The sequence below is a fragment of the Alternaria viburni genome (genome assembly GCF_023758015.1).
Source record: "Alternaria viburni strain BMP 2772 chromosome Unknown scaffold_10, whole genome shotgun sequence".
Taxonomy (NCBI): domain Eukaryota; kingdom Fungi; phylum Ascomycota; class Dothideomycetes; order Pleosporales; family Pleosporaceae; genus Alternaria; species Alternaria viburni.
In genome coordinates, this window is record NW_026055779.1 from 698,292 (window position 1) to 710,475 (window position 12,184).

Below are 12,184 nucleotides of genomic sequence, written 5' to 3' on the forward strand. Positions count from 1 at the left end.
ACGCTGCCGTGAGCGGTCAGTGCCTCGGAGGTTATGTGCTAGCTTCTTTCGCGATGTCAACACACGATAGCGGGTGGTGCCAGTGTAGAGGGTCGCGTGTTTGGAGGCAACAATACGCGACGCGACTGGGGAAATGCAGGTGGTGTGGAGGTGTCCAGATGCAGGCCATCATAGAGCGGCCTTGTAAACCACGGCGAGATATGACGGGTGCAATGTTTAATGTCTAACGCATGAATGTGGCGTCTAGCGGGTCCTAGCGTGCTCCCCACGCGCTGGTGTCGTTGCCGTGGGGATCGCCCGCCATGTCCGCGAGGTAAACACAAAGTATGCCGGCCATGTGCCTCATCGCCTCCCCAAATATGCCCGCCATCCTTCTGCTATAGACAACCCACGTTTCAAGCCTTCTCTTCCCGGCCCCGACCTCAGTCGACGCTTCCCCAATTCCCATCTTGTTGGAGCATCATCATGTCGACGCCGGACATGGCCACCGCCGCACCTTCGCATAGACGGAACCGGAGCGCTGCAGCTGGAGTGCTCAAGTCTATCATCGCGAACAAAGGCCACAAGCGTTCGCCGACCGAGGGCGCTGGGCTGCACAACAACACCCAGATAGCCAGCCCGCCGTACATGCCTGTCTCCAACTTCCAGGCGCCGCTCCTGCCGCCAGACCACCCCCATAGCCAATTGCGCGCGGCAAACCAGACGGAGAACATTCCCACCAATCCGCCGTCACCGCGCAAGTCGCGAGACGTCAATTCGAGCCCCAAAAAGAGCCTGCACAAGAAGACGCTCAGTTCCGTCTCGCTGCGGTCACTGGCTAAGAAGGAGAACAAGGAGGAGAAGGAGAAGCCGGTCTACAAGAAGTCATTCGACTCGCGGCGATCTCAGGAAGAGGCTGAAATGGGCGAGAAGCCTAAGAAGACAAAGTCGTCGACCAATTTGGCTGCCATGTTTGGCGGGCGCCGGAGAGACAAGTCACCTGTGAAGGAGAGCAGAGACAAGGAGAACACCACACCACCCCGCTCTTCCCACGACAAGGCCCCGCCTCGCACTCCCATCTGGGCCGAGTTCAGCTCCCAGCAGGAAGTCACCACCACGAGCAAAGTCCCGCTTAACGATCAGCGACGGAGCGTCGAGGAGGAGATTGCCCTCTACACTCCCCAGGACTACTCCCCCACCAAGCAGCGCAACTTCTTCGAGGTCGGCCAGCCAGCCCTCCGACCTGCCCCGAAAGAGCGGCCCAAGTCCATGTTTGCTCCCAAGTCGACTTCCACGGCATCCTTGCTTGAGACCTTCTCGCGCAAGCGGAGCAACGAGCGCGTTCCTCTATCAGACACCAAGGGCAACGAGGGACGCACAAGGGAGAGCTCTCCTGTAAAGCCGGCAAGACCCGTACTCAGTAGGGCTAGTACCGACACCGGCAGTAAGGACTACAGTCTCAATTCCATGGCGCCGCCGCCGCCGCCAGCCACAACCAAAAAGCAGAACCGAGTCATGGCTGCCGTTGCTGCCTTTAACGGAAAGTCAAAGCAAGCTGACGGTGCTCCGGCGTCTGCCAAGCTCGATCCAAAGGCGGTAGACGCCGAGTTCGAGGAGGTTCTGGTAAGTGCTGTCTAAAGATACAAATGAATACCTGCTAATGATGCCAGGAATCTCGAAACATCCCCACACATCAACGTGCTCAGATGCGGACACTGAAGCTCGAGGTCAAGGCCGACTTTGTTCGCATGCACAAACTTGACATACCCCAGACCTCACGAACAAACTCCGCCCAGTCTTCCATTGGCGAGAACACCAAGCAGGCGCCACAGAAGTCGTCCAAGTCCCGACATGGATCTGCCGTCGAGGATGCAGAGGATGAGGCGGAAGCGGACAAGTCAGCCAACTCTACTAAGCGTGAGCGACCGCGGAGCCGAACATTCACCTTCAACAGGAGTGACTCTCCCACGAAGAAGCAGAAGGGCGAATCCGGCGAACGGAAGACGAACTCAAAACCAGCGCCTATTCCCAAGTCTCCGTCTATGAGGTCACTAAGGTCCAATGCTTCTGATCGTTCTGTGTCCAACGGAGCGAAATCGGTCAAGGCCGACGAGTTCATCTCCTACTTGAAGAAGACGCCTAAGCCACAGAACGTCGAAGTCGGCAAGCTGCACAAGCTTCGCCTGTTAATCCGTAACGAGACTGTCGACTGGGTTGACAACTTCATCCAGGATGGTGGTATGACTGAGCTGGTCGCGTTGCTTCACCGCATCATGGAGATTGAATGGCGCGAAGACCACGAAGACACGCTTCTGCACGAACTCCTTCGATGTCTCAAGGGACTCTGCACAACCGCCACGGCTCTCAAGCAGCTCAATGAGATCTCGTCGACACTGTACCCAGCATTACTGGCCATGCTTTTCGACGAAGAGCACAAAGGTCCGAGCGAGTTTACTACGCGTGAACTCATCATCGAGATCATCTTCGCTCACATCTCCATGGCACCCGAGGGCGAGCTAGAGACCCGCGCCAAAGAGCTGATGAAGTACCTGAAAGACCCTGTTAAAGAGAAGCAGGCTTCGACGGTTCCGTTCATCCTTCAGATGCACACACAGCGGCCCTACCAGGTCTGGTGCAAGGAGCTGTCCAACGTGACCAAAGAAGTCTTCTGGATCTTCATCCACCACCTCAACGTCATTCCCGTTCCCCCCAAGCCTACGGAGGGAAAGTCGTACGCGAAAACGCACTTCCCAGGTCAACGCGCAATCGTTCCTGCAGCACCCTACGTTGGTGGCGTGGAATGGGACGCAACCAACTACCTCGCCACTCACATTGACCTCCTCAACGGCATCATGGCCTCTCTCCCCACACGCACCGCACGCAACGAGTTCCGCTCCGAACTCAAGATCTCAGGCTTCGAGAAACTGCTCGGCCACCTCCGCGCCTGTAACCCCAAGTACTACGGCGCTGTACACGACAGCGTCAAAGTCTGGATCGGCGCCGCCCTCGAAGACGACTGGGACGTCAAGACTGTGCGCATGGGTGCTGGCGATGGCAAGGGCGGCAGTGTCAGTCCTGCCAAGCAGAGCCCGAAGAAGAAGACGGAACCTCCACCACAGCTCATGGCACCGCCTAAGATGGATGTTGGGCTTGGTCTCGGACTGGGTTTTGAGCGGGAGATTGCCATTGGCAGTACGAACAAAGTAGACGATGACTGGATTTGAGGTGTTCGACATCGCTATCTGTCCAACATCTACTACCACTTGGATACCAGCCTGATATCTCGTACCCAACAGCCACTCTCGACCATCTCCTCCTTTGGATGACCAACTGCTTCGACCCACCATCAACCCAGCAAACCCATCAACATTGCTTTTCCCACCGGCGCAAACACGGATACAACGGCGTTCATCACCTCTCCACTGCATTCCATCTCACATCGTCACATCGTCAAATCAACATCAAATCACAGCATGCATCAAATCTTTTCATCTCCCACCCCATTGGATCTCTTTCACGACACTCTCTCTTTGGCATTCCTGGGGTCATGAACGAATATCTCTCCCTCTTTCACATCACGACCTTAGCATATGACATGACTCTCACGACCGACACGACACGGCTGGCTTCCCTTTGCCTGGGGGGCAACGACGTTGTGTTTTCTTCCTTCCTACCTTCTTTTCCGACACACAGATACATGAATGGAACGCGTGTATAGTGTATACATATACTTGTTGTTGCGCTCCTTTTTTTATTGTTTATGCGCAATGTTTGAGATGCATGGGTATGGGCTGGGGGCGTATAATGTTTGGTTAGGGGAGTTTTCATGGAGAGAATTCAAGGCATCTATCTTCAACATTTGGTGGTTTTGTGATGACGATTGATGTGATACAAATGCCCTATCGAGGACTATATTCAACGTTCTAAGTGGGTATCTGATGTCTGACAACTCCAACTCCGCTATCCTAGGCCATAGCCATGACCATGCCAATGCCGCTAAATGATAAACTCCACACGAATGCCTCAAACCTCACTATTCGTAAGTCATACCTCATACCCCATCAAGCCTTCTTCTTCCCCTTCCTCCTCCCCTTCTTCTCACCCACCTCCACCGACGCCCCCTCAACCTCGCCCTCCTGCAACCCCATAACCTCATTCCCCTGCATCTCCTTCAACTTCTCCTGGCCACTGATAAAGAAGCTCAAATCGCGATTCTGCTCCTCAAGATCCGCTTTTTGAGCTTCAAGCTCTTTGACCTTGTTCTCAGCCTCCTCAGCCTTCTTCTCCAAGTGCTTGATCCGTTCCATCAAGCTCTCATTCACAATCTGCTCTTCTTTGTATTGCTTTGTGAGTTTACGTGCGAGTTCAGAGGCGGACGTTGCTTTCTGCGCGTTGCGCGCTGATTCGCGGGTGAGGGAAGCGATGGTATCTGTTGCTTCGGACTGGGAGGTGGAGAGTTGATCGAGTTTCTGGGAGAGCGAGGCGACGGATCGGGTTGCTTCGTCGGCAGTGGAGGCGGCTTTTGCTGCTTTGTCGACTGCGCGTTCGAGCTGTTCTTCAAAGTATGCGCGTTGAGATTCGAGCTGCGAGGTGAGTAGGTATGCGTATTCCATGCCCATGTTGTCGAGCTTCTCGCGTGGGACGGTGTCGTTGGAGTAGCCTGTCATGCCGGGTGCGCTGAAGGATTGGTTCGAGGCGGGCATGTCGACGAGTTTGCCGTCGGCTTTGTTTTGGATCAGGCGGTGGACGTAGCCGTCGCCTGCGTAGTCCCAGACGTGTTGGGTTACCACGTCCATTGCGTAGGTATGGCTTGTTGCTTCGTAGTGAGCGAATGCGTGTGCTGAGTCGTAGCGGCCACATCCTATGTTACCGCAGATTAGGCAGATCCAGAGGTTTTGTGTGGACCCGCAGACACTGCACTCGTTGTCTGGACTTTCGCCGTCTGCGCTGCGATTTGAGGTAAAGGCATCGTTTTGTGTGTAGCGACAGACTGGGCAGCCTGAGCCTCTCCATTTCTCAAGACAGGCGCAATGGAAGACGTGCTGACAGAGAATGGTGAGGAGGCCGGTCGTTTCGTCCATGCGTTCGAGACAGACGGGACAGGTCGGTAGCTCTACCAAAGCAGGTGTAGGTGGAGCGTGTGGTTTTGCGGTAAGCGAAGTAGCGATTGATGGTCCGTCGACTGGTGAAGGTACGGTGCTAGCTGGCGGAAGAGGTGCTGTGGGCTGTTTGGTCGGCGCGGGCGCGAAGGGATCGTTCGTAAGGTCAGGATACGAGGTGGGATCGCGGTTTGAGTCGCCGTTCTGGAAGTTGATCGACTTGACAAAGACAACATGACAGTACTCAGGCTGTTTCGGTTAGCTGCGACCTCTTGACTATAACGGTCCTTTGTCTTACCTCCATACTATTGAAGGCCTTGCCATCCCATTCCTTTCTCCACGACCTCGCTTTCTTGGCTTCCCTGAACTTCATCAGCACCATGTATTTGTTCGCTCTGCTTGTCCGGATGAGCCTAAAGTGCGAGACGTCCTCCCTCGTCTGCTCGCCCATGAAGCCGAGAAAGTCGGAAGGTGTCATGTATGAGGGCACCGCCAGTATACACAACGTAGTGCAGTCTTCTTCGTTGAAGTCCTTGCTCGCTCCATCCACCTCATCGTACAAGCCTGGCGTGTCCTGTCCATCGCGATAGAGATGCACCACGCCCCAGCCAACGTCTGTGTCTTTCAGATCTGAGGGTATGAACTTGCCCTTGGTCGCGAGACCACCGGCATTTGGCGCGTGTGAGGGGTGCTTGAGGCGGGCTCGATCGAGTTCAGTGCCGGTGCTCGGGTTCATGTCGATGCTCAGTACGGAGATGGTATCGAAGCGCCAATCCCTGTGTGCAAAGCTTTGTGTTCGCCTGTGTCCCGGCCTCTTCGGCGGTTTGACGACGGGTACCGGGCTATCGTGGTGATCTGAGAAGGATGGTCGCGCGCGATGACTGAACCGGCGGGCGGTAGATGTGCGATCACGGGCAGCAGCAGCTTGGCCGGCCTCACTGCTAGAAGCTATGGGTTTCGGGAGGTTATTGTATGCGCGTGATGCCGGGGGATAGGAGCCCCACGACGCTCGGCGATGGGCTGGAAGCTTCGAGTCGAAGATGTCGCTAGGTAGAAACGTCTTGTCCGGCGACGAGCGCGAGGGATACAGCTCGAAGGTAAGGTGGAAAAAGTACGCCGGCATCAGGTCTTATTGGTAGGTGCCTGCATTTCCAACGAGTGCGATTGTGAACAGAAGTTTGGAACGTACGCAACGTGTTTGCGACCTGAGCTACGTGACTTGCAGCCGCGGCAGTGGGGCAAGCGCAAGCGCGTCATTCCCGCATCTCTCCGCAAATGTTAGCGCACCAAGACGCGCACGACTTTACGACAAGGCACATCTGGAGGATTCTAGTGATAAAATATATTTCATTCTTGCCCTGTACCTATGCAGTACAAGCCCAGCTAATCCTCATAATGGTGGTCGCCCATGACGTGCCCTCAATGCTGTCCTTCGGATATTAAAAACGCCATAGCTATGCAATAGTAAAGAAAATGTAAAGAAACACGCTATCCCGACAAAGATGTCATTTCCCACACTATGTGTACGGTAAGAGAGACGGCCAAGGCCGAGCCAAAGAAAGGCATTTCATGATGCCACCTGAATAAATAAGATTCGATTGCCGTGTCGTCAAGTCATTCGCCAGAACGCGTAGTGGGTATCGCTTTTGAACATGGCCAAAACATTCGCGCCGGTCCCAAGTGGTAATGGGTGTAACTGTATTTCATGTAACTCGCAGTGTTGAATGGTAGGACAGGTTCAAGCCTGGTCCACGTCGATTAGGTCGCCCTCGGTGATATCTTCGATCTCGTGGCCCTTGGAGTTGACGACAATGCGTCTTCCTCGTTGGCCGGCGGGAACTCCGTCGCGTGAAGCACCAAAGTCGAGAACCTGCAATTGTCAGCTAGTAGTCCGTGAAGGCTGTTCTTAGTTGCTTACCTCGATGTATGTCATGCTGTTGCGCTGAACAGCAGCAACACAACGACGCTCATTGAACTTGACCTGCCATACGCCGCTCAGGTCTGTCAGCAAGTCCTTGACAAATTCGCCCGTCTTCACATTCCACATCTTGAGTGTGCGGTCAGAGCCAGATATGACTTTCTGGCCGTCGTGCTGGAAGCATGTGATGGCACCTGTGTGAGCACATAGTCGGCTTTTGCATTGTCCATTCTCTGGGTCCCAAATTCGGAGAGTTGAATCAGCAGCCGCTGATACCAAGCGCTCGTGGCTCAGATCCAGAAGACCGACGAGCGAGGTATGACCCTCAAGCGTGAAGATGCAGGCCCCTGTCTCCAGAGACCAGACTTTGACCATGTTGTCCATGGAACCACTGATGCAGCGGTTGCGTGCATGGTCGAGAACAACACTGTACACTTTCTGCGAGTGACCTTGAAGGCGTTGCAGAACCTCTCCGGTAGAGATTTTCCACACTCGGACGGTGCAGTCGTAACTGCCACTGACGAGCGTGTCACCGTGTGCAGCGATCGCGCGCACTGAATGATGGTGTCCAGTAAGGGCGCGTATGAAGTACGGATTGTCGTGATCATTGGACGACGCTGCAGCCTGCATAATGCCCCGATCGCCCGGCTTGGGAAGTTTCCAGACGCGAAGGGTAGAGTCTCGCGAACCCGTAATAATGAGCTCCTCCTTCGGCATCATGATTGGCTGGCCGTCAAGGGTCTCGCCAATCTGAGTTGGTTTGAGTATTACTAGGCATCGGACGGTGGAGGTGTGACCCTGGAAGACATGCGTGCACTTTCCCTTTTCAATATCCCACACGCGCACTGAGCGATCAGTGGAGCCGGATACAAGTGTGTTGCCCTCGTACTGAAGGGCCCACACGCCGCCTTCGTGCCCCTCAAGGCGGCTTCGTAGCGCTCCTGTCTTTGTGTCGTAGACATTGATGTTTGTATCATCACTGCCTGTCAAGATTTTGTCTGTGTCAAACTGAAGACATGTCACCACATGGCGCTGATGGGCGCGGAATGCAATGTGTTTCGGCTTTGTGTCAGTCGCCATCCAGCTCTTGCGAATGAGATGATGACGTTGATATAGAGACTTGAAGAGATGCATAGCACGAAGACCAGGCAAACCAACATTGGGATCGGAAATGGCGGCCTCTGCTCGCTTGGCAAAAGCATGCGGGCCTTCTTGGCAGTCTGCGGGGCGCGAATAGAGGGCCATCTGCGTCCTAGTAGAGGGGCGACTCTTACGCGCTTTCTTGCCGCTGCCGCTACCATGTTTACTGGTAGCCTTCCTCTTCTGACGTATGGAAGACGATCGTGTCACTGCACCCTCCTGGTCTAGCAAACCACTGGAGAAGCCCGAGCTGGAAAAGCCTGAATGGCCTTCGTTGTCAGATCTAGATGCTACCGATTGAGCTCTGAGGTCGCGCTCGTAGCTGTCAGCAGAATGAGGATACTGCCAACCCCAGCCTTCTTGCACAGCGCGCTCCAACTCGCCATACGGCAGCTTGTAGCCATCCTTGTCCAACAGATCTTTCCATGCAGACTCGTGGGTATCGGTGAGCTTCCGCCAGTACTTCGACACCTGTGCGGCACTGCACATGCTCTTGACGTCCAGATACCCGATAATCTCAAGGCTGAGCTCCGTAGGTAACGAGGCGATGAAGTCGCGTTTTAGGGCGGGATTGACGACATCCGCAACGAAGTGTAAGGTCGGCTTCTTACATCTTCTGAGCATCTGGTATAAGACGTACGACTTCATCTGTTCCGGCAGAGCATCGAACGAGTTCAGCATGTTCGGTATGTCCATGGCGGAGGGTGTGGGTAGTTGCGTATTGGAGCTGTCGGCGTTGTCACGCTGTCGGGAGCCAGGAAACAGGGTGAAATCCCCCACGCGTGAGCTGCTTGAGGTGCCCTGTGACAGGTCAAGCCCGGAGACGTCGTTCGCATCGAAGTCCATGTCTGTGCCCGAGAAGGAAGCCCCGCCATTTGTTTGTTGGGCGAGGTTTGCGGCCGCAGTGATGGGCGACAAGCTCGGACTAGGTAGGCTCGCGTCTTGTGCAGACGTTGTGTCAAGAGGCGTGAGGCGTGAGGGGGTGAAGGACGCGTCGTCGGCGAAGGGTCCAACAGGTTCCAGATCAGATTCGGCGATTGGGGGTGTAGCAGCTACGCCGGGGCCGTCGAATACACCTGTGGGGAAGGCGTGCTCGGGAGAAGGCTCGCGATGGTCCGAAAGACTACCGCTAGAGTGTGATGACCGAGCGCCTGATTCTTGGAGCCGCCATCTGGGCGGCGTTTCGTCTGGTGCAATTTGCTGTGACGTAGTCCGTAGCTTGGAGTTGTGTAGATGGGCGGCGGTGCGGAGTTTTGCCAGCTTGGATGGTCCGGAGCCTGCCATGCCGGTATCGGGTGTGGCCAGCTGCGGATCCTCCATGTCATCCGAGGTGGAACGGGAGGCCGTACGTGTAACGTCCTTATTCTCGTGCTCCAGCCGGGGCTTCTTGCTTTGGCGATGGATGCCGAGAAGCTCGACGGCCTTTGTTATTGACGGTGGCGGCGGCGAATCGTCTGCATTATCCCGTTTCCGACGGCCAGATACCGAGCGTAGGCCTTGGTGAGGAGCGTGTGGTTTCGGACGCGTCGAGCGGCTGGGTGTCGTGAAGACTGGCGGGCCGTCATACGACTCGACCTTTCTGAGAGTGCCGTTGGTCGATCGTAGGTTGCGTTGGAGTGTTTTCTGCTACAGTAGAAGCGTTAGCCGGTGGTTGGCAGATGCGACGTGAAGGGCCTCAGCCGCAGGCATATCCCTGGCATGAGGAATGCGTACCTCTCGCACCTTGTCCGATGCGGCATCTGCCTCCTCGAAGCAGGCCAGGTTGCCTCCAGATTCAAAGTAGAACTTGCGTATCGACTCGGGTGCCTGGACGTGGGCCAGCGGGTAGTCCTTGGGGTCCCGCTCGCTAAGGCTGCCGGGGGCGTTTACACACAAAGGCGGGAACGTGGTCGTCGTGGTGTATGTGGTCGTGACTACGGTAGTCTTGGTGGCAGGCGCGAAGGAGAACTGTCCCATGGTGGCGTACGGGTCTGTGGCTTCGGTGTGCACCGTCTTGGCCACGCCGTCAGCGCCGGGGCCAGCAGCGTTGGAGGCCATGTTGCACGGACGTGACGAGAGACTGAGGACGTGAAGGCTCTTTCGGGATCCAGTAATTCGTGGGAGGATAGGCGTGGAGAGCCTGTTCGGGACACTTGCCGAGTGAAGAGGCTCGCGGAAACGTTAGTGGTGCTGTTCCGGGACCTGAGACCTCGGGATCAAAGCGCGAGCTCGGAGGAGCAGAAGACAGGCGGGAAGAGCAGCAACTCTAGTAATCGTACATGTCGCCAGTCGGTACGCTCGTCGTGTACGGGCTCGTTGTGGTGATCACGGGAACCTGGTACTTTGCTATCCGACGTGTCGCCGCTGACGGAGAGATAGGAGCCGCTGGAGACGTGATGCCGTGGCGGAACGCGAAGTGCAAGGTGGCGGTAAGGTCGGCACGCGGTGGATCGGGGAGACGCCAGAAACGAAGGTTGGTCGTGTAGTCGTGTAAAAGGCAGTGTGGTGGACTGACAGTGGTGGTGGGGTCTAAGGTAACGAAGGCACCTGGCTGGTGGGCAAAGCTAGCTTCCTCCATCCATGCAGGTGTCAACCGCCCCAATTCACACATATCACGCGCAGCGGCAAGCTTCTAGTCTTCGCGGCGGGGCAAATTATCCCAGCAATACTCTCCAGCATGTAGAAATCACCTCAATACATCGCAACGCCTCTTCCTCTCTATGTCGAAGCTATGGTTCCTATGACATGAGCTATCGCTGCACCTGCGCAGCTTGCGGGTGGATAGTGTTCTCGCGTCACTCGGCTCAGGCGCCTTCGTGTGATTCGATCACTGCCCCATCGACTTTTCCCGCCGTGGCAAAATCATAACAACAAGCGCCGCCCTTATGCTTTACAATCGTCCACTTTGTGATAGAAAAAAACTCCCATAACGAACGATACCTTGGATACGTTCGGTTTCCGAGACTACACGCTGTGTATGCGTCGGACACATAGGCAGCAGTGTTGCAAGAGACAGCTGCACGACGCCGGAAAGCGCCACATTGCATGACACATCTGGACAAACACAATACCCAATGAGCAATACAGCAGCAGCAGCATCCAGCAAGAGTGACTGTCAAGATGCAGTCGCAAAGACATGGACGGTTGCGTGGTTGAAAGCCCGGCTGATGGCCACATCGCCACATTGGCGACTTGTCATGATCAGATGTCTTCTTAATACATATCGAAGGAGCGTACGTCCGACATGTGGCGTGACTCACTTGAATCTGCATAGTAATAGGAAATCATTGTTGCCCAAGTGTGTTGTATAAAAACACGTGACGACCTTCTTTCATCGTAACGTGACCAGTGAAACCGAGACGATGCTTTCCGCTAGAACCGCACATGACGAGCTGTCGTCGTATGATGTGTCTACCATGACCTGCCTTCTCATCTAAGGCAGCATCCTTCATCAAACCCTTTCGTTGCGTTTGCGCCAGCAACGTCGGCGTCTTCGTGCTAGAGTGTCTGAGAAAGCGAGAGAAAGAGATTTCATTGTCTGTTCGCTGTCGTTCTCTCCACCCAATATAAAAGGAGGAAAGATATCTTGATACCCAAAGCGCAGTTACTTATCATCGTTCCAGTCGACCAGGCTCCCGGGCTCGGGGTGACTGAACGATAGTTTGAGAAGAATGTGTTTTAACTTTTGGATGTGCGTCTAATGTTTCAGCTGCAGCATCTCGGATATTCATCACAGAGAGTTCGCATTGTCGGGTTCATGTTCGTTGCTCGGGTTCGGGTGGAGGAGCTTGTAAACTCTACTACTCAGACTGCGGATGATGTGTGTATCTCCTTCGTACGGCTAGCCAGGACCTGCTCCGGAGTCACCCATAGGGAGCAAACATGAGCGCACCGAGCAAGCTGAAACGACCTTCCCAAGCCCGAGAACCCATAGTACCAGCCGGACCTGTCAAAAGTTCGCGGTGCAATCTATATTCATAGTAACACGGCGAAAACTCCGACAGCCCCTCAACGCCACCAGATGCGTTCGGCTGCGTTCTTTCAGCCTCGTTCTTGGGCCTAAATGGTT

General features: G+C 55.1%; 3 protein-coding genes across 3 annotated transcripts; 1 reads left to right on the plus strand and 2 right to left on the minus strand.

The window, feature by feature from the left end:
* Positions 1-465: 465 nt before the first annotated feature.
* On the plus strand, positions 466-3,203 carry J4E79_005501 (uncharacterized protein; the record flags this gene model as incomplete). Its single annotated transcript, XM_049354379.1, has 2 exons — positions 466-1,602; positions 1,650-3,203. The coding sequence occupies 2 exons, from the start codon at positions 466-468 to the stop codon at positions 3,201-3,203; spliced, it is 2,691 nt and encodes an 896-aa protein (XP_049211244.1).
* An 837-nt stretch (positions 3,204-4,040) lies between these two features.
* J4E79_005502 (uncharacterized protein) lies at positions 4,041-6,201 on the minus strand (the record flags this gene model as incomplete). The annotated part of the gene is made up of 2 exons (XM_049354380.1): positions 4,041-5,327; positions 5,377-6,201. The coding sequence occupies 2 exons, from the start codon at positions 6,199-6,201 to the stop codon at positions 4,041-4,043; spliced, it is 2,112 nt and encodes a 703-aa protein (XP_049211245.1).
* Positions 6,202-6,816: 615 nt separating this feature from the next.
* On the minus strand, positions 6,817-10,173 carry J4E79_005503 (uncharacterized protein; the record flags this gene model as incomplete). Its single annotated transcript, XM_049354381.1, has 3 exons — positions 6,817-6,948; positions 6,997-9,762; positions 9,850-10,173. 3 exons carry the CDS (start codon positions 10,171-10,173, stop codon positions 6,817-6,819), a joined length of 3,222 nt encoding a protein of 1,073 aa, XP_049211246.1.
* Positions 10,174-12,184: the final 2,011 nt, after the last annotated feature.